The 22047-nt window shown below is 45.6% G+C and overlaps 1 protein-coding gene across 2 annotated transcripts in view; it reads left to right on the top strand.

Annotated features, from left to right (window-relative positions):
• Positions 1–17555: 17555 nt before the first annotated feature.
• NPR3 (natriuretic peptide receptor 3) overlaps positions 17556–22047 on the top strand; it is a 54071-nt gene continuing 49579 nt past the window's right edge. For both annotated transcript variants that reach the window (XM_024203054.1, XM_024203053.1), the window contains exon 1: positions 17556–18306. In XM_024203054.1, the coding sequence (XP_024058822.1) occupies positions 17613–18306 (694 nt within the window). In that variant the 5' untranslated portion in view covers positions 17556–17612. The remainder of the gene's footprint in view (positions 18307–22047) is intronic.

Raw genomic sequence — 22047 nt, 5'->3', positions numbered from 1 at the left:
TATGTGTGCTATTCTCTGATGTAGGCGATGGTGTAACCACATGTATCCTGTTAAATAATAATGTGAATGATAGCTAGTCTTGTTTATGTTAAAGGCTGGATCTTGTGCCATGCTGTATGTTGTGCTGGTGGCAGAAAGAGGGTAGGAAGCTGCTGTTCCTCCCACTCCATATGGGATTTCTCGCTAGTGCTTGAGAATGATAGTAGGAGATGATAGTTCCTGCATTCCATGGGCCAGATCCTCAGGAGGGGTAAATCGGCATAACTCAAATGTAGTCAATGAAGCTATGCTGATTTGTGTCCGCTGGCAATCTTGTTTCCAAGGAGGCAGTTTTCGGGCGGGTTGCATCTCCGGTTCTCCAGCAGGCTAGCACAACAATGCGTATCCCATTACACAGTGCACTTGCCTGTACAGTTCACTTGTAGGGTGGCAGGACTCTTAGATCAAAAGACATACCTGACAACATCCTTGCTTCCCTTAGCCGTGTTAGCTAAGGCAGGATTTTGTCCTAAGGGTTAGGTGGTCATTAATTATTATTATTATTTTGTCTTATTGCTCGTAGAGGCCCCAATTAGGGATCCACATTTTACACACATATAAATAAAAAACAGCCCCTTTCCCAAAGAGTTTCCAGTGTAGAGCATTTGTCAAGTTTCTAGATTTTAGAAGGATATCTCCACATTTTTCAGTGTTTCAGTATCCAAAGCAGGCAAACACTGTTTTCACCCTGATATATACAGTAGAATCTGCTTGTATTGCTCTATTTGGGAAACATTCTACCTGGTCCTTATAGTCAAATTGATAACAAGTTACACATGGTAGCAGACACTACCATTTCTTTTCAATGGCAATGGTACCATTAATTTAAATATTTTCAAGAGATGAAACCAACATCCAGGATCCCAACCCACCTGAACTTTGGTGTGATTGAAAGTTGAATTTGCAAACAGCCCTTATCTTTACAATGAATCAAACAAAATCCTAGACCCAAACAACCAAAGTTTGGGATGGGTTCATAACTGGGATCCCAGTTTTGCTGCCCATGTTAACTATTTTCACTGCAAATGCAAAACAACTTTCACAGTAGAGCGCTGTTTTACTTAAATTCATAATAAACCAAAAGAGCACTGACCTTTGTTTATATTTGGTACGGAAATTATATCTGCATTGTATCAGCAACTGGGCTACATAATAAGTGCACTTTCTGTTTTGTGAATGTCTGAGTAATACAATACTCCATTACCCTTGAATCTTTACCATCCCATTTCTGCTTGTGAGCTGGGTTATGGTCAGTCAATGTCCTTGTCTTTCTATGAAGCTTAAAAGCATTGAACAATTCCTAAATGTTTGTCCACACTGTCTAACTGGCTCTTTGGCACTGATTCAATAGTCTGTAAAATCTTTACCTTACTGCAATATGAAAGCACAGGATTCACATGCCACATTTTCGGTTAGGTTGTTTAGAATGTGGTGAGTCACATTTGTACGGTACAGTTGGCTTTTATCAGCCTCTAATTACCTTTAAAATTGATCTTTATAACTGAAACTCAGCTGGTTCTTTTAATAAGGCCGTGTTAACAAATGAGGTCACATTTTCAAGTTGGCAAGAGCCAGCCTGTTGTTTTCCAGGCTGCATATTAAAAAGTAGGTAGTAGTTCCTGCTGGCTAGGATTTTTTTTTTTCTGTAAAGCATATGGAATGCCCCATGGGGAAGAGGTTGCTGGAACATAAGAATTGGCATACTGGATCAGATCGGAGTCCAGCTACTTGGAATCCTGTCTCTAATAGCGGCCAGCACCAGATGCTTCAGAAGAAGATATAAGAACCCTACCGTAGACAGATATGGGATATTCTGCTCCCCACATTAGGTTTCATCCTGATCTCTAATAGTTAGAAATTAGTTATAAACCCTAAAGCATGACGTTTAATCTCTCATCTTATTAAAAGATGAAATACATCCTAGAATACTCAAGGAGCTGACTGAGTCAATATCTGAGCCACTAGCAACTATCTTTAAAAAATCATGGAGGACAGTAGAGATTCCAGAGAGCTGGAAAAGGGAATATAGTGCCAATCTATACAAAAATAAATAAGTACAACCAGGGGACTTACATACCACAGTCAGCTTAACATCAGTACTCGGAAAGAAAATGGTGCAAATAATTAATCAATCAATTTGCAAACACCTAGAAGATAATAAGATCATAAGTAACAGCATGGATTTGTCAAGAACAAATCAGGTCAAACCAACCTAATGGCTTTCTTTGACAGGGTAATAAGCTTTGTGGCTAGGGAGAAGCAGTAGATGTGGTAAATCTTGACTTCAGTAAGGCTTTTGATACTGTCTAGCATGACCTTCTCATAAACAAACTAGAGAAATACAACCTAAATGGAACTATCATAAGGTGGGTGCATAACTGGTTGGAAAACTGTTCCCAGAGAGTAGTTATCAGTGGTTCAGTCAAGCTGGAAGGGCAAATGAAGTGGGGTCCTGCAGGGATCAGTTCTGGGTCAGGTTCTGTTCAATATCTTCATCAGAGATTTAGATAATGGCATAGAGAGTACACTTATAAAGTTTGTGGACGATACCAAGCTGGGAGGGGTTGCAAGTGCTTTGGAGGATGGGATTAAAATTCAAAATGATCTGGACAAACTGGAGAAATGGTCTGAAATAAATAAGATGAAATTCAATAAGGATAAATGCAAAGTACTCCATTTAGGAAGGAACACTCAGTTGTACACATACAAAATGGGAAATGACTGCCTCGGAAGTAGTATTGCAGAAAGGGATCTGGGGGTCATAGTGGATCACAAGCTAAATATGACTCAACAGTGTAACACTGTTGCAAAAAAAGCAAACATTCTGGGATGTATTAGCAGGAGTGTTGTAAGCAAGACATGAGAATTAATTCTTCAGCTCTACTCCACACTGATTAGGATTCAACTGGAGTATTGTATCCAGTTCTGGGTGCCACATTTCAGGAAAGATATGGACAAATTGGAGAAAGTCCAGAGAAGAGCAACAAAAATTATTAAAGATCTGGAAAACATGACCTATGAGGAAAGATTGAAAAAACTGGGTTTGTTTAGTCTGGAGAAGAGAAGACTGAGAGGGGACATGATAACAGTTTTCAAATACATAAAAGGTTGTTTCAAGGAGGAGCGAGAAAAACTGTTCTCCTTAACTTCTGAGGATAGGACAAGAAGCAATGGGCTTAAATTGCAGCAAGGGCAGTTTAGACTGCACATTAGGAAAACCTTCCTGTTAACGTAGTTAAGCACTTGAAAAAATTACCTAGGGAGGTTGTGGAATTTCCATCATTGGAGATTTTTAAAAGCAGGTTAGACAAATACCTGTCAGGGATGGTGTAGATAATACTTAGTCCTCCCTTGAGTGCAGGGGACTGGACTAGAAGACCTCTGAAGGTCCCTTCCAGTCCTACGATTCTATAATTCTTCTACCTACCTCACCATGCTCGTCCCCGTCTTCCCCAACTTGTCCCTGTCCCAATTCTGTCTCTTCCTCATCCTGGCTCCTTGTCCTATTATCCTTGCCTACCCAGTCTGACTCTACACTCCTCAGGCTTCTCATTGGCATGACCAATGCAAGGGCAGTCGGCCTAGTGGTCAGAGCAGCAGCAGTCAGAGGCCAGGAACAGCGCTGTAGGTCAGAGCCAGAGTCAGGAACCAGAGCCAAGGTTCAGGGTCTGAGTCAGAGTCAGGAGTCCAAAAGTAAGCTGAAAGGCAGGTCCAGGACCACAACTGGCAGGGGAGTTCACCTTGTTGCACAGACACTTCTTGGAACTCCTCTTGGTCTTAAATAGAGTTCCTGGACCAATTAGGGGCCAAAAGGGAAGCTTTAAGTCCGGCTTTCTAAGGTGGTACTGCCTGTTTATTTATCACCACAGAGTTTATACGGTAACGTATACAGCCCTCTCACAGCTGCTGGGTGGCAGTGAGGAGACATCGGCTATCCCTAGGACCTGGGTTTTAGTCCCTGCAGAACTTCACATCACCAACACCTCCCATGCCCCTTAAGTGTGCTGCTGGATCATGCTCAACAGCGTGATTTTTGTGGAAGGCGTCCACAAGTTTGGATGAGTGGACATGGTCAGCTGGTTCCCAGGACTGTTCTTCAGAGCCTCTCCAGCCAATGAAGTACAATAGGTTGCCCTGCTTTATCTTGGAGTCAAGCACATTGTGACTACATATTATTTGTGGTCCTGGACACATACCAGCAAAGGTGGTGGTTATTTTTGATGGGGGAATGGATTTTCCGTGTAAGGTTTTAGGAGAGATGTTTGGAATACAGGGTACAACTTGAGAGATTGAGACAGGCAGAGTTTGAAGGTAACGGGGTTGATTTTTTGACGGATGTGGTAAAGGCCAAGGAACTGGTGATCTAGTTCACAGGAAGGCTGGTTGGTGCAGAGGTGTTTCATGGATAGGCACCCTTTTTGGCCTACTGAAAATGATGCTCTCTCTCATTGTCGATGGTCTGCATACTACTTGTAGGACTTCCTTAAGGTGGCTTCTTAATTTCTCTTGGACCTGGTGAATCTGCTGAATCCAGTTGATAGCTGCCAGGTTTGGGGAGGCCAGAGGTAATGCCGGGTGAACTAGGGGTGGAACCTGTAATTGGCAAAGAAAAGTCTCTGCCCAGTGGAGACATGATCGGTGTTGTTATATGCAAATTCCGTATAGGGCCAGTTATTCTGCTGATAACTGACAAAGCACCATAGGCATTGTTCTAGTATGTGGTTTAGCCTCTCTGTCTGGCCATCTGCCTGTTGGTGGTATGCTGAAGAGGTGTAAGCATGGACCCCTTGAAGGGCCTCACATCAGAAGCACAAGATGAACTGTAGGTCTCTATCCAAAGTGGCACAGTTTGGAAGCCACGGAGGCAGATGACGTGTTCCACTAGGAGTTGGGCCATTTCTTTGGAGAATGGTAGGTGGGTGCAGGGGCAAAGTGGGCCATCTTAGTAAACTGGTCCATGACAGTCAGGACTAACATGTGGCTGCTGGACTCAGAGAGTTTGACGATAAAATCCAAGGTGATAACAGCCCAAGGCCTGGGCCAGCCCTTCATGGGCAAGAGAAGGCAAAGGGATTTGTTGCACAGTGTCTTGGTGCTGATGCACAAGTCATAGGAGTCAACATAAGTCTGTGTATGGCTTACATCCAGGGCCACCAGAAAAAAATGGGCGGCTATGTGATAGGTTTTAAGATGACCAAAATGGCTCGCTAGGGGAGAGTCATGGCACAGACACAGTGCCTCCACTCAAGGGCATCCCAGAGGTACATATATTTGTCTATTTACCTCTCACATGTAACGTTGTCACATGTAGTGTTGTCCTTTGTCTCTGTCCCTAGCTCTTTGGGAGAGACCCCCATTCCTGAGGCTGAAAATGATTAGATTTTAGAGGATGGCATTGTTAAGAAAGTTACAGGGCTTGAGGATGTAGGACAGTTCCCTGCTAGGCATTTCTTGGCCTAAGTAATATTCCACCTTTCTAGATAGTGAGTCCACCTTCTCATTCCGGGCCTCCAGCCGGTAAGTGATGATATAGTCAAAGAGAGAGGAGAACACTGCCCACCTGACTTGCCTCTGGTTCAGTACTTTGGCCTTGTGTAGATAGTCAAGGTTTTTGTGGTACCGGATACTGGGCTGCTTCAGGGTAATGACACCATTCTTCATAAGCGGCTTTGGTTGCCAGGAGTTCCTTATCCAAGATCTCAAAATTTTGTTCTGTGTGGGTGAGTTTCCTGGAGTAGTAGACACATGGGTGTAATAACGATTCCGGACCATGTTGCTGAGAGACCACTGCTCCTATTACTGTGTTGGACATTTCAATTTCCACAATAAAGGCCTGCGTTGGGTCCAGGTATACCAGGATGGGGGCAGTGGCAAAGGTGATCTTGAGTCATTTTGGGCTTTGTGGGACCAAATAAATCTGGCATTTTTGCAGAGGAGGATGGTCATGGGCACTATTTGCCCTGAAAAATCTGAAATAAAACACTGATAGAAAATGAAGCCTAAGAAGCATTGTAGACTGGGGGTACTACGTAGAGTGGCTAACTCTGGTTTAGATATCGCATAGATTCAACCATAAGGGGCTATTGCCCCAGGTTGCAAATCTATACGGCGGTTGTAGCCCCGATGTGGGGTAGCATGTCTGCATTCTTTTTCTCAAAAATGGCCATGTACTCTTGGTATTTGACAGGGAGGTAGGGGGACAATCCTGAGGGCAGCCCCATCTGACCTACCACCAGAACCCAGAGTACCCTTGAAGTTGACATTGCCTTATAGTGGAAGGGTCTACCTGGATCTGAAGAACCATTGTCAGCCTTGCACAAAGGATATGGGGGTTGTGGATAGCCAGCCGTGAGACACTGAGAATCAGGGGGAAATGCGCATAATGGATTGAACCAAATGGCAGTGTCTCTCAAGTGTCCTTAGATGGTGATTTCCAGGGGTTCAGTCTCTTCTACCACTGGACCTGAGGACAGGAAGGACCCTCCTATCCTATCCACAAGGTCTGGGGTAGGTTTTGGCTGTACAGGGATTTGCAGGACTAAACCATGTTGATATCAATAAAGTTATCAGCAGCACCGGAATCATTAAGGGCCCATAGCACAGATATTGGAAGGCTCTCGTTCGGAATGCGTAATTGTATCATACTTGAAAGTGTGGTGAGGACCCATGTGGCCCAGGATGCATCCCGGTCAAGATCGGGGAGGTGGGCTGTCCCAGGCTATAACCCCTTGGTCACACCCACGCCAAGCCCCTCTACCAAGCCTGAGGTTGGTCATTTCCCTGATCTCTCCAGGCTGGTGTTCGCGAAGGGCAGGCAGCAGAGCATGACCTGGCTCAGAGCAATAAAAACATAGGTTATTATGCCAGTGTCACTCCCTGTCCTGGGTGGTCAAATGCCAGCGAGCTAGATCGACCTGCCTGGGCTCAGGGGTTTGTGGATGACAGTGTGGGTAGGACAACTGCAATACCCCTTTTTTCTCCTCTTTTTGCTCACGCAACCTGTTGTCAATACAAATAACTAAGTCAATGAAGGCATCCAAGCTTGTAGGATCTCTATTCAGGCCAGTTCATCCTTGATCTCATTCTGGAGCCCCCACTGAAACTAATAAAGCAGGGCCACCTCATTCCATTCCACATCAGCAGCAAGCCATCAAAACAAAACGGTGTATGGTAGCCGGGCCGTGTCCCTGTCAGAGCTTCTGTACGGCGACTTCAGATGAATGGGTGCAGTGGGGGTCATCGAAGATTGTCGAGAATGCTTGGAGGAAAGTGTTCCAGTCTCACAGCACCAGCCTGTTTCGTTCTAATTAGGGGGAGGGTCACCAACTCCCAGTATGCTTGCCCGGTTTCAGCCTGCCCCTTCCTAGCCCATCTGCTAGTGCCAGCCTCCCTGCCCAATCAGTCCCAGCTTCTCTCCCTTCTCCAGTCCCAATCTCACTAGACTTCTTGTCTCAATCTACTACTTTCCCTCTCCCTGGTCCAGCTCTTGTCCCCTCTGCATTTGACTCCAACAGCTTCCTCCTCCAGACTGTCTAGGTGCCAGTAGTTGGGGGGTCATCCTAGTGCCTGGCCTGGAACAGTTGGGAGCAGCCATTACAGGGAAAGTCTGGCTTTACCTCTGTAGTCCTGGAGTCCCTGCTCCAAAGCTTGGGAGCGCTTAAGCTGTTCAAAGAAAAGGTTGCCGGAATTTTTTAACATGGCAAACCAACATATTTTTCCCTAGTCTCACTCTTGGGCATGGCTGAATCATTTTGGTTGAAAATTTCAAAATAATTCAGCCTAAGGTCACCACCAGGCAAGGAAAATTTCAGCCCAAATGGTTAAAATTTAGCAAAGTTACAGGCAACTGAATACTGGGTCTTATAATGAGACGTATCAGACCACCTTAATAATAGGCAGTGCTATCAACCCACCTATAATACCTCAGATATGGAATGATCATCACTGCAGTATCTACTGAAGTCAGGACTTTAGTCTGTAGAGAAAACTAGTACCTTCTTTAACCTCCATGTGTTTGGAAATGAAAGGCAAAGACATGGCAAAGGCACAATAGGAACTGAAGACATGCCTTGACTATAGAAATACAGGTGTTAATTTTCCTTATGAATATTAGCCATTGGAAGGGATAGCAACATATGCAAAATCCTTTACGTGCTTTGTAATATTCCTCTAGGTGATTATTTCCACTTGCAAGAGGTGTACTACTAAAGAGGAATGAACTTCAAATGGAAAAATAATTATATGTACACGTTTTCCTACTTTGAAACATTAAAAAAGATGCTTTGGCTCATCCCATTTAGGATTTACAGTCTTCCTTCAGGCAGTTAATAAGTCTTAGCGTTTCTGAAGCTGGTGATGAATGACTAGAAACTGAAAGTGCTAAAAACAAAATTTGACAATTTTAGAATCATCATAAAAATGAAAAACTATTCCTCCATGTTTTCCCAGTGACATCTGAGTAAGGTAGATAGAGTTTAACGTTCACGCAGGATACAGTATAAATTGGAAAAGGACCAAGAAATATAATTCAGACGTATGGTCCTGATGGAATACTACTGCACAATAACGTTATTCGCAAAACTTCAGCAACCACAAATGATCGATGGCATATTTTCAGGATTCTCTAATAAGATATACTGGGCCAGACTTATCCCTGCCATAATTCCATTGAGTAAGAAGGGAAGGAGAGAAAACGCCCCTGCTACCCTATCAAGGAAAGGCTAATGAGGTATCCCTGGTTCCAGGACTGGTTACTGTTGCCCAGCAGACAGTGAAGAGGAGCCAGGCATGCTACAGGTATTCCCTGATGGAAATGAAGATATGGATCCAGATCCCTAGCTACAAATGCAGAGGGCACATAACAAAGGAGGGGGCATGCTCTACCCTAAATTGGAGCAGTCTTCATGCTGCTTTAAGTTGTACTGGCTACCAGCAACAGACAGAAAGAAGTGCAACAGTTATGCCTCCTTTCCCCAGCCACATCCCCTATCTGATAGCCAGAAACTGAAGTCAAAGGGAGTTTTGTCATTTACATCAATAGCAGCAGGTCTCATAGACTTAAAGGCTAGAAGGGACCACCATGATCTAGTAGCTAGAAGCTGGCTGGCTGGTCTAGTTGCTAGAAGCTCAGTCTTAAAAAAAGTTAGGTTTTTTTGCCCCCACTACTCCCCTTGGAAGGCTGTTCCAGAACTTCTCTGGTGGTTAGGAACTTTCATCTAATTTCAAGTCTAAACTTATTGATAGCCTGTTTGAATCCATTTGTTCCTGTGCCAACATTAGGCCTTAACTTAAATAACTCTTCTCCCTCCCTAGTGTTTATCCTTCTGATGTATTTATAGAATCATAGAAGATTAGCGTTGGAAGAGACCTCAGGAGGTCATCTAGTCCAACCCCCTGCTCAACAGAACCCCAACTAAATCATCCCAGCCAGGGCTCTGTCAAGCTGGGCCTTAAAAACCTCTAAGGATGGAGATTCCACCACCTCCCTAGGTAACCCATTCCAGTGCTTCACCACCCTCCTAGTGGAATAGTTTTTCCTAATACCCAACCTAGACCTCCCCCACTGCAACTTGAGACCATTGCTCCTTGTTCTGTCATCTGCCACCACTGAAAACAGCCTAGCTCCATCCTCTTTGGAACCACCCTTCAGGTAGTTGAAGGCTGCTATCAAATCCGCCCTTCACTCTTGTCTTCTGCAGACTAAATAAGCCCAGTTCCCTCAGCCTCTCCTCCTAAATCATGTGCTCCAGCCCCCTAATCATTTTAGTTGCCCTCCACTAGACTCCCTCCAATTTGTCCACATCCTTTCTGTACTGGGGGCCCAAAACTGGACACTACTCCAGATGTGGCCTCACCAGTGCTGAATAGAGGGGAATAATCACTTCCCTCAATCTGCTGGCAGTGCTCCTACTAATGCAGCACAATATGCTGTTAGCCTTCTTGTCAACAAGGGCACATTGCTGACTAATATCCAGCTTCTCGTCCACTGTAATTCCAAGTCCTTTACTGCTGAACTGCCACTTAGCCAGTCGATCCCCAGCCTGTAGCAGTGCATGGGATTCTTCTGTCCTAAGTGCAGGACTCTGCACTTGTCCTTGTTGAACCTCATCAGATTTCTTTTGGCCCAATCCTCCAATTTGTCTAGGTCACTCTGGACCCTATCCCTACCCTCCAGCATATCTACCTCTCCCCCCAGCTTAGTGTTATCCGCGAACTTCCTGAGGGTGCAATCCATCCCATCATCCAGATCATTAATGAAGATGTTGAACAAAACCGGCCCCAGGACAGACCCCTGGGGCACTCCGCTTGATATCAGCTGCCAACTAGACATCCAGCCATTGATCACTACCCATTGAGCCTGACGATCTAGCCAGCTTTCTAGCCACCTTATAGTCCATTCATTCAATCCATACTTCTTTAACTTGCTGGCAAGAATACTGTCGGAGACTATATCAAAAGCTTTGCTAAAGTCAAGATATATCATGTCCACCGCTTTCCCCATATCATAGAAGGCAATCAGGTTTGTCAGGCATGACTTGCCCTTGGTTAATCCATGTTGACTGTTCCTGATTATCTTCCTCTCCTCCAAGTGCATCAAAATGGATTCCTTGAGGACCTGCTCCATGATTTTACTAGGGGCTACGTGAGACTGACCGGTCTGTAGTTCCCCAGGTTCTCCTTCCCTTTTTAAAAGATGGGCACTATATTTGCCTTTTTCCAATAGTCCAGGACCTCCCACAATTGCCATGAGTTTTCAAAGATAATGGCCAATGGCTCTGCAATCACATCAGCCAACCCCCTTAGCATCCTCGGATGCATTGCATCTGGCCCCATGGACTTCTGCATGTCCAGCTTTTCTAAATAGTCCTTAACCTGTTCTTTCACCACTGAGGGCTGCTAACCTCCTCCCCATGCTGTGCTGCCCAGTGCATCAGTCTGGGAGCTGACTTTGTCTGAGAATTGAGTACTTCAGCTTTTTCCACATCATCTGTCACTAGGTTCCTCCCCCATTCAGTAAAGGTCCCACACTTTCCCTAACCTTCTTCTTGTTGCTAACATACCTGTAGAAACCCTTCTTGTTACCCTTCACATCCCTTGCTAGCTGCAACTCCAGTTGTGCTTTGGCCTTCCTGATTACACTCCTTCACACTTGAGCAATATTTTTATAGAGAACAATCATATCTCCTCCCTGCCCAGCCTTTGTTCGGTTAGACTAAACTAGCCAAGCTGCTTAAGTCTCCTCTCATAAGGTAGGTTCTCCAGTCCTCTGATCATCCTAGTAGCCCTTCTCTGCCCTTGTTCCAGTTTGAATTCATCTTTCTTAAACATGGGAGACCAGAACTGCACACAGTATTCCAGATGACTTATATAATGGTACTAACACTTCCCTACTCTCCTGGAAACATCTCGCCTGATGCATCCTAGGATTGCATTTTAATGGTCTCATCATTTTCATTGGCAGCTCATAGTCATCCTGTGATCAACCACTATACCCAGGTCTTTCTTCTCCTCTGTTAATTCCAACTGATATGTCCCCAGCTTATAGCAAACATTCTTATTGTTAGGCCCTAAATGCATTACCTTGCACTTTGCACTGCTAAATTTACTCCAGGTCTTAGAACTCTAAGCAGGTACCCAACTTCGTTTAATTTCAGGAAATCAATACATTTTCCTAACACCAGATATATTAGAAATGAGTCCTGTATCAGTTTTCTAACATGAGACCAGATGCCTTTCAATTTGACACAGTCCTGGAAGATCTGAAGATGATTCCCTACACCATGGCATCTGCTCCAGCTATGTCTCTTGTTTTACAACACATGTGCAAAAATATCTATGGGGTGGGGGCAGCTGCCCCTCTCCCTGAATTTGGGCTGCAGCAGGCCAGTGGGCCTGCACAGACAGGGAGCCAATCAGGGAAGGCCTTATAGGGAGCCAATCAGGGCCCAGATTGGAGGGAGCCAATCAGGGCCAGGCTCAGCGCTGTAAGAAGGCTGCTCAGGACAGGAGCAGGCAGTCTGTCCCAGCCTTTGATGGGGGAAGGTCTGTCTCCAGGCTGGGAGACTAGCACCTGGGACAGCAGAGGGTAACTCCAGCCCGGAGTCTGTCAGGCTGCAGCCCCTGAGGGGAAGGGCCTAGCCGGTGCTAGGGGCCGAAGGGGAAGCGGCCCAGGGATGTAGACAGATGGAGGGAGAGAAGACGGGTAGGACGGCTGCCACTAGAGGGTCCCTGGGTTGGGACCCAGAGTAGTGGGCGGGCCTGGGTCCCCTCCTTTCCCCCTTGCCTTGCACCCGGCTGATGGAGCGGCCATCTAGAGCTGCACCAACCCTCTGCCAAGAGGGGAGTGACTTTGAGGGTGCAGTTAGCCACATCGGCCAGGATGCAGAGAGGCAGCTGATTGATCCCCCGGAAGGGGGTGAGGGTGGACTAAGGGGCACTGCCGGAGGGCAGTGGCTCGAAGAGGATGCCGTGAGCTTGGGAGCAATGCGGGTCCGGACACGCCAACCGAGGGCGAGATGACGGACAGGACACCGCCAGGAGGGGGTGCTTCACTGGACAGAGCTAATTCCCAAGACAACCAGTAGGAGGCGCCAGGTGGTGAGTCCCAACCCTGTCACAATCTAATAATAATTTCTCACTGTTATTCTCTCCACGAAGGGGAACTTGTACTGTTCAGAGTAGTTAGCATTATATTCTTCCAATCCTCTAGAGAGATTTGCTGGTTTATTTTTTCCCCACCTTCATTCACTTTGTCAATATTACCTTGTATTTCTGTAGCAAAGAGTGCATCTGGGGTTTGATATCCATACAGATATTTAAAGCATTATACATATTTAACTTGCTCAAGAGGAGAATGCCTGGGACAACGTATTTGCTCTTGACACTTAAGAAACTGCTAAAATAGCAGCTCTGAAAATACCAACTAGACTTGTTCAGTGATTCTTTCAACCTTCTCCATACTGTAAAAGGATGCCCTTTTCTACACCCCTGGAAGCCCTCTCCCATGTAGCTGGGACTACCCCCACCATCCATTTAGTAAATAAGGGAGGACTGGGGTGGCTGCAAACCCCTGACACCTGTTTGTGACCTCCCAGTTGAGAACTCGTGACTTAAATGGACATAGAGAAGGAAAATTACGTAGGAGAGGAAGGCAGGGTAATCTTGAAGTTAAGGCACAGCACTGGGAGGAAGAAGATCAAAGTTCTTTCCCATGTTCTATCCCAGGCCTTTGTGTGACCATGGTCAAGCCACTTAACCCTCTGTTTCCCCATCAGTAAAATGGAAATAATTATATTTACTTATCTTTCTAACAGGGTTGTTGTGTTGTGAGGCTTAATTTGTTAATCTGTCAGGCACTTGGAGATATGCAGATAGAAGTCCCTGTAGAACCACAAAGTATTATTAATTATTATTATACATCTACATTTTCTAATATATCCTCTTCGGCACTCACGTACACCACTCACTGTTGGTGAATTTCCATCCTGTAGTTCAATAACAAAAGAAAAACAAACATGCAAGAAGATCTTATATTAATTTGTTTCATTTAATTTTCTGGCATGACTTTTGTCCCTCATGAGATTTTATGCTGCAGTATCTTCATTTAAAATCTTTGTTGCATTTTACTTATAAATATAAAAAAATACAAAAAGATACAGGCAAGATATATAATGAACCAATGACACATCCATAAGGTACAATATAAAAATAAAATAAAATAAAAACTGTATAGGAAAACAGGGAATGAATTTAAAAATCCCGAAAGTAGGAATTTATTTGCACTACAGACAATATTAAGTTCTTTCATCTTTTCAACCTCTAGGGGGAACTGTGTTTTCAGCAAACCCTCCCCCAAGAATTTTCTTAATCTAGAGCAGGCTTCAGAAACTGTTCTTAATGTTAGCTGGAGCTGAATTTAGGAATAAAGCCTTCCAGAATAAAAAGCACAATTCACTGTAATGCTTTGAGTTGGAACAGTGATTCTAATCTTGATTTGTATGCATGCTATTCTGGGAGGAAAATACTGTTTCCATAATTACCTTAATCCTAAAGGGCCAGATTCCGAAATCCTCACTCTTATTGTAGCCAATGGACATTTTGCCTGACAAAAGATTCAGGACTGTATGAGTTGGTCCTATTAAAAACATGTATGTAGTTGAAAGAACTAATGTCTGCTCACTGGAAAACAATTTTAGATTTACAGCCCTGGAAAATGTTTGCAGCCGTACTGTATTTGTACTCGTGACAAGGTAGATTAAGTGATAGATGTAATTTGGATCAACAATAAATTGTTACACATAAGCTTTTGACTCCAAAAGATCCTTGTGCTCTAAGGGCCTGATCCAGAAATGTTTACTAAAGCCAGACTCCCACTAGTTTGAATGGCAGTGTTCATGTGCATAAGGGCTGCAGGTTGGGGCCTAAATCCAAGTCTATATCTATGTATGAAAACTGGCTTTCAAACCTTGTATTTTCCAGTCTTCTTTTTTTATCACTTTTGTCCTGTATGCTGAGTAGTACCTTATTCCCTGAGGAGTAGTCAAAATGAATAAGGATGGCAGACGTGTGATTTGTTTGCTTATCTTTTCCTTATTGACACAATTCATGCTAGTTGAAATAAGATGGCTCTCAGACAAACTGCAGCACACACAAATGAAAAAGAAAGATACATTTTGAAAAAAAAAATCGAAGCGATGTTGCCAGGTTGCAGTATCATAAACAGACATATAGGGTCAATGGAAAGCAGTGGCTGGAAAGGCAACATACAAAATGATCTTCAGTAGGGTGGATGTATCTGTAAACTTTAAAATCATTCTGAAACCAAATTAAGTAATCAAATAATATTTTAAATGCACATTTTTCAGGCGAGTTACTTGTCTTTGAATTTCTACATCTTATTTTTGACTGATCTCCATTAGATAAATATTCCAGGAAAATATTCTGGTGAATTTTTGATTAGTTGATTAGTTTTGATTAGAAAGAAAATTGTTTATTGGACCTTTTAAATTCTACTGCTTAGTTTAATTGCATTAAAAGCATGTGCAGTTTCCTCTTGGGTTTAATTCAGACTTCATGTGCTCTTAAAGATGAACAGCTGGGTTCCACTAGGAACCAAAGTCTCCAATTTATACTCTGTACAGTAAAGGCAGCAACTATTTGTTTATATACATTGCCCTGACAGTGACCTCAACCCTGAGTTAAACAGACCCCTTCTGTAAGGTGAGAAGCAGTTCACTCACCCTACCAGTTCAACCTTGGGCCTCTCATTATAAGCATAAAATGTCAAACTGTGCAGGATTACTCTGTGTGTGCAGACGTGGACCACTGACCATTATGGAACATGCAAAATCCACAGAGATTTCACAGTTGCAAGTGATGAATGCAGTTAGTCCCCCTCTCCATTCTATTTGTATCCTCCTTCACTGTATCATTTTTAACTCTTTTCAGTATTTAATGTTGAGAATAGTTTCTTATTCAGAAAACGATCATCCATTTTCAAGTGGCATTTCCAAAAATTCTGAAGTTATAGTTGCTTTGTTAACAATACATATAAAAACAAGTGTTTTTTTTTCTTACCATGGGCAATAGCTAAGTAAATAGTCAGAGTGGTGCCCAGACTACTTAACAAGTGAATTTTTCACACCAAAACAGTATTAAACAAACACAATTCTCTGAATACAAGCTCTTTCCAATGAAATAATATAATTGAAAAATGAGTTTTGTTTTGCTTTTAATTACACACATTTACTGGGGCACAAAGTCTTCTGCAGAATTAAATTTTGCTGGTTAAGCCCAGCCTGTAATGAGGGGCAGCGTGGAGCTGCTGTGTTCTAGGGGCCACACCGAGTGGCACAATGTCTCCCAGAGCTCCACAGTTGCATGGGGGGGGATTGGGAGTGTTTAATATGCTACATACCTTTAAATGGGGTAACCAGATGTTCCGTTTTTAAAGAGACAGTCCCGTTTTGGGGGACTTTTTCTTATATAGGTGCCTATTACCCTCCACCCTGTCTCGTTATTTCACAGTTGCTATCTGGTCACCCTACCTTTAAAGGAGGCAACATGCTTCTCACTTGCTGCCGACCAGCTCTGCTGGAGTTTGTGGGGCACAGCCAAAGTCGTACCTACTCCCTGGAAGTATCCTCTGGGCATCCCAGAGTGCTAGGGTTTCAATTATACCCCTCCCCATGAAGGCTGTGCAAACGAGAAGAGTTTCTTACCCTCCCCGAGCCACAGAACAGCCCGTGTTAATGTTGGGACAGATTCTGCTAGCTTTTCCCACATTGGTAGCCCACTGCTTTCCATGAGACTGCCTGCGGAGTAAGTAGCATGGATCCCGCGCGTACACGGTCCATCACCCATTCTCAGGCTGAGTTGTACGTTACACCAGGAGTTGTTCCGTTCAGTGTCAACGGGCATGCTCGTGCACTAAGGTACCACTCAGGCACACTCGGCGCAGGAACAACCCGCCAAGGAGAATACCGCTGGATTGTCTGGGATTCTGCGGGGGGGAGCAGCTACTGTGTCTCTCCCTTCCAGTTCCTATGCTGCTAATACTAGCCCGCGCGCTTTCTTCCATTGCTGCAGAATAGCGGCACGGTGCTTTTGCCCAGAGGGGAGCTAGGAACGCTTCCCTTTCGCCAGCTTTCAGCAGGGGCAGCAGCATTAAAAGGGACCCCACCCGCTGTTGCATGAAACGGCTATTCTAAGTAGGGGTTTTGGGGGGGGGATTCATTCATTCGGAGGGCGGCTCCCAGTCCTGCAAACCGGGCTTTTAAAACACGCTCGGTCTCCTGCACGGCCCCAGGTGGCTCCGCATCCAGAGTTACAGCATTACGGGTTACTCGCTGCATCCCCAGCTCCTGACTTTAAACGGGTCTTTTGCACGCCGTGTTGGGACACGTGCACGGTGAAGAGAAAAAGAACGATCGCATCGAGGGGATTTTCAAAGTCCGGACTGCAAGGGTGAGCGCGACTTCTCAGGCAAGCAACAGCCGAGCGGTGTCTCTTTATTTCCTACCCACCTCTCCCCTTGCTCCAGGTTTGCAGCGCCCTTTGCAGCCATTGCTCATCAGCGCGCCCCTGGGCCAGATGTGGGCTGGTTACAGAAAGAGGGGCGGTGGGGGGGGGGGGCCGGGATTTTGTTTGGGGGGGGGGGGGGGCGGATCAGCCCTGCAGGAATGCTAATGAACGACTCCTCCCCAAACACAAACCCGGCCTCGCAGCGCCATGTGTGGCAACAGGCGCGTTGGCTCCCACACTATTTAAACAGAGGGCTATAGACCAGCGAGGATCAATAAGATCAGCCAGGAGGCAGAGCGTGGGGGAGGAAGATGCCCCACCAATAACAAGTTGCTGGGACAGTTAGTTAACCTGCCAAACACCCTTAAAAATCAGCCACCCAACAACCGAGAGAAAACCAGCAGCTCCCTCTTACCCCACGGGCTAGCGATCTCTGTATTAAAGTGTGCGGGGGGAGGAGGTTGGTAGCACTGTCTTGTTCTGTGCAGGGCACACAGGGGGACTCGGAGGCAGCGGCGAGAGGGGGGAGGGAGCTCACTGCTATTGAAACAATGCCATCCTTCTTCTTACTTAGCGTCCCCTGCATCCTGGTGGCTTGGATGCTCCTGGCAAGCAGCAGCAGCAGCCCGGACGAGGAGAAGCTGATCAGGGTCCTGGTGCTGCTGCCCAAGGACAACTCCTACCTGTTCTCCCTGGCCAGGGTCAAGCCAGCCATCGAGTACGCCGTGCGGAGCCAGCAGGAGAACGGGACCTGCCTGCCGGGCTACCGCTTCGAGGTCATCTACGAGGACTCCGAGTGCGGCAACCGGGCGCTCTTCAGCCTGGTGGACCTGGTGGCCCTGAAGCAGCAGAAACCGGACCTGCTGCTGGGGCCCGTCTGCGAGTACGCGGCTGCCCCGGTGGCCCGGCTGGCCTCCCACTGGAACCTGCCCATGATCTCGGCTGGGGCGCTGGCCACCGGCTTCAGCACCAAGACGGGCGAGTACTCGCACCTGACCCGGGTCTCGCCCGCCTACTCCAAGATGGGCGAGATGTTCCTGGCCCTGTTCCGGCACCACAAGTGGAGCCGGGCCACCCTGCTCTACAGCGACAACAACCAGGAGCGCAACTGCTACTTCACCATGGAGGGGGTGCATGTGGTCTTCCAGGAGGAGGCGTTCCCCATGGCCGTGCACAGCTTCGACGAGAGCGGCCGCTACTTGGACCTGGACGAGATCGTGCGCTCCATCCAGGCCGGGGAGCGAGGTGAGTGAGCCAGGGGCAGCACGGGCACCCGCGGGGGGGAAATTCCCCCTCCTCTTGTCCCGATCACACCCCGCCAACTCCACTGGAGCAGGACACCCGCCCGAACCTCCCCTGCCCCCTGGCTGGAGCATCCCGCCCCAGCCAGGGCTGTAGCCCCGCTGCGTCCATCGCCTCCCTCCAGTGCCTCCGGGTGGAGCTTTGTCCAAACCAGCCCCCCGTCTCCGCTGAAGGAGCCGTGGCCAAATCATCACCCACCGGTGGAGTTTAGTTAAATCGCCGCAGTCCCCTTCCACCCCCCATCGATGCAACCGCCGTAAAAACCTGGCCCAAGCGCTCCCTGCCCAAAGCCCTGGGCCAGTCTCCCAGAAAGCGCCTCGTGGGTGGAGAAGCGTAGTGCAAAGCCCCCTCCTGCGGCCGTGCAGAGGAGCTGCGGCTCAGCCGCCGGTCCGGCCCCAGTTCGCCGCCGCCGCCCTGCAGCCCGCTCCAGCAGTGCCGCACGGGTGTGAGACGCTGTCAGATCCGCGTCTGCAAAGCAGCACCTCGCACTGGTGCACCGAGAATCAATCTCCCGGTGTCTAGGAGAGCAGATTTCCACGGGCAGTCAGTCCTTCCCATAGTGATCTGCAGAAATGGGGACCATACAAGCCTCCCCCTTTCAAGCAAAGAGACAACGTTGTTTTAAAGCTGGGGAACGTCCGATAAAGCCCTGACTGTGTGCAGCTTGTGAAATGCGGGCACTGGGGGCGGGGGAAAGTCATTGCAATAGGATTACTATGCCCTGATGCCACAGCGGTTTATTCCCACGTTGACTGCATGTAAGCGGGAAACATTCAGGGGATTCCTAGCTTGCAAAACATGACGCCCAGAATTCAGTCCCTCCAGCCAGTGGCTTGTTGAACGCATTCACAGTCCCATTAAGTAACGCGGTCTCCCATATACGCTGTGCTCCTGAGTGCTCTCCAGCTTCCTTAGCTGGGAATGAGGGTGTGCAGTGAGCTGTGTTTTTTCCGCCATGCAGTCGTTCTAGTGCTGTGCACCTGAACTGGGGGAGATGGAGGGCGTAGGTGCAACGTGTTGACAGAAGCAGCCGGTGTATCAGTACCGGCAGCTTGTCTGATCCGTAAGGCAGCTAGTGAGACATAGCCATTAATTGTACCCGCCTGCATTCAGCTGGGGCGACACTGATAATCTGTCTGAAAGTAAAGCAAACTCATCGCGGAAGTAACACGGTGAAATGTATGTGTGTGTTGGTAAAGCAGGTTTGCGTATCAAGGCTCGGAAGCAGAATAATCCGAAATTCAAAGCAGTATGCGCAAGAAATGATGAATAAACATGACTATGAAAATACACAGGATGAGATAAAACTTTGGTCCAGAATGACTTAACCCTTCAGGCATTACTTTGCTGTTTATCGCCTGTTGCAACTAAATCCTCGAGTATCTTTTTTCAGCTAGCTCTTTGCATGTTTTGCATGCTGCATGCATTTTCTGTGTTAGAGAGGGTATTAGTTATGTTTCCTCAGGTATATAATAGCAAACATGCCAGAGTCTTTTTTTCTAGCGCTTCCCCTAAAACGTGACACATTAAAAATGTGTTAGTTGTGCATAGAGATAAGTAAGAGATTTTCTAGGCAATTTTGTTGTGTATGCTGTGCTGCAAATATTTCATGTTCTGTGCTTTCAAGTGGCCACTCACAGTATCGGCAGGGTAGATCTTTTGTGTCGTTTCCTGTTTTTATTCAGATCGGGAAGTTTTCTCCGTTCAGGTCTCTCACTGATGGCTTTTAGGCTTTTAGTTCAGCACTGCGGTAGCTATCAAAGGAGCCAGTTATGCAAGTGGTGGGGGTGGGATATACACTGCAGAAGCTTTACACTGGCTCTGCTGTGTTACTCATTGCATATGTATGTCCTCTGTTATGCAGAGACATCTCAAAGGGCAGATTTCACTGTTGGTCTGGGGCACTTAAAGACTCATTGACTAATTCTGATTATGGATCTCTCTCTCACACGCGCACACACAGAGAGATAGTATACCAAATAATCTAAATGCCAGAGTAAAAGAAACATGGAATGCTTGTGTGGTGTGTTTGAGTATGGAAAATTACATGTGGTTTCTGAGTAACCTGCTTAGAACTTGTAGGGAACTCTCCCCGAAATAATTAATGTGGACATATAGTTCCTTTAAGGTTATATTTAAAATATATTGAGTCTTGCACCTCCTTACACCAGGCTGAATTTGGCCCAGCATCTGAGCTGTATGGTATTTTGGCTGATCATCCTCATTAGCAGGGATTAATGCAGATAAGGGTAGTTGAGACCCTGGAGGTATTGGGAGAGGGAGGACACTTGAAAGGGGTAATATTTTGCCCAGCTGACTGTCACATGTTGAAAAGTTTGGGCATGATTCTGTTCCCAGTGAACCCGCTGACTTAGATGAGAGCAGGACCAGCACCTTTGGGTGAAATCCTGGCTCTATTGAAATCAATTTGAATTTTGCCATTTACTTCAGCGGGGCTAGGATGTCACCCGTTTGTATTTATAGTAGAAATCTGATTTATTTCAACAAGCTGCATTGCTAACAAGAGAGAAAACACATGTATCTGCCAAACCGCAGATTTTTGGATTGGACAGCAGATCTGTTGCTTATCCTGCAAGTTTTTGTTTTAGTGACTCTGCATATGTTCAAAGGTTGAGCAAAGAAGTTTTCCTCTCATCCTGCTAAGTCTTACCATGGAGATTTCCTCCCCCCTCCTTCCATTTAGAAGCCCCGTTGAGTATTGAATAAATAACAAAAACATTTTGTGGAAGCAGCTAGCAGGGGAACATGTGAATTCCTCACTCTTGCATGTGTGCAGTAATTTTGCAACCAACTGTTAGCAAAACAACAGGGAGATAAGTGGCTTGTAAAACATCTTTAAAAAAATTACCCTTAGGCTGGATGAATTGATTATATATCATATAATAGCAAAAAGCATGAAACATAATAGAACAACCCACCTATTTAGAATGCACTGGATTAATTGCAAACTTGAATTAATTACTTATTAATTTATTCATTTGGTACATAAGCATATTAAATGATATTTCCCTGCTACAGGCAATGCTAACCTGGGAAATTTTTTTGTTAATTGCTTCTTGAAAAGAAAAACAACCAAAAAAAAAAAAGCAGAAACATGTCAAAATATTCCAAGCATGCACTGTGCACTAATTGTTAGTGGATCAAGTTAAAGAAACTCCTTCCCTAAAACTGACTGGAGATTTAAATTTTAAAATATGCACTTAAAACTATTTTTTTAACTCCCAGTTAAATAGAATCCTATTGAGTGATTTTTTTTTTCCAAAACAGATACAAATCACGTTCCATATAACCCCAATGCAGTCACTACATAGTATATTTGTACTGATGCAGTGTATATGCTTTAGGACTTTGCACTGGTGATATAGTTACACTGGTGTGAATTTCCTGAACTCACAGGGCCTATGAGATAATTGGTACCAACTGATGGATTTTTAATATCTCATTCAGGAGAGCACTTAAGCAAGTGCTAAAGTTGAACAGAGGAATTTAAGCACTAGTTTAAGTGCTTTCCTGAATGAATAAGATGCAACAAATGACAGCTAGCCAAAATAGCCAAGCAGAGAGAGGTTTCAGAGTAGCAGCCGTGTTAGTCTGTATCCGCAAAAAGAACAGGAGTACTTGTGGCACCTTAGAGACTAACAAATTTATTAGAGCATAAGCTTT

This window comes from Terrapene carolina, unplaced genomic scaffold (genome assembly GCF_002925995.2).
Source record: "Terrapene carolina triunguis isolate 2854851 unplaced genomic scaffold, T_m_triunguis-2.0 Scaffold69, whole genome shotgun sequence".
Classification (NCBI taxonomy): Eukaryota; Metazoa; Chordata; order Testudines; family Emydidae; genus Terrapene; species Terrapene triunguis.
Note: the sequence above shows the minus strand (reverse complement) of the source record. Positions and strands in the feature narration are given on the sequence as shown.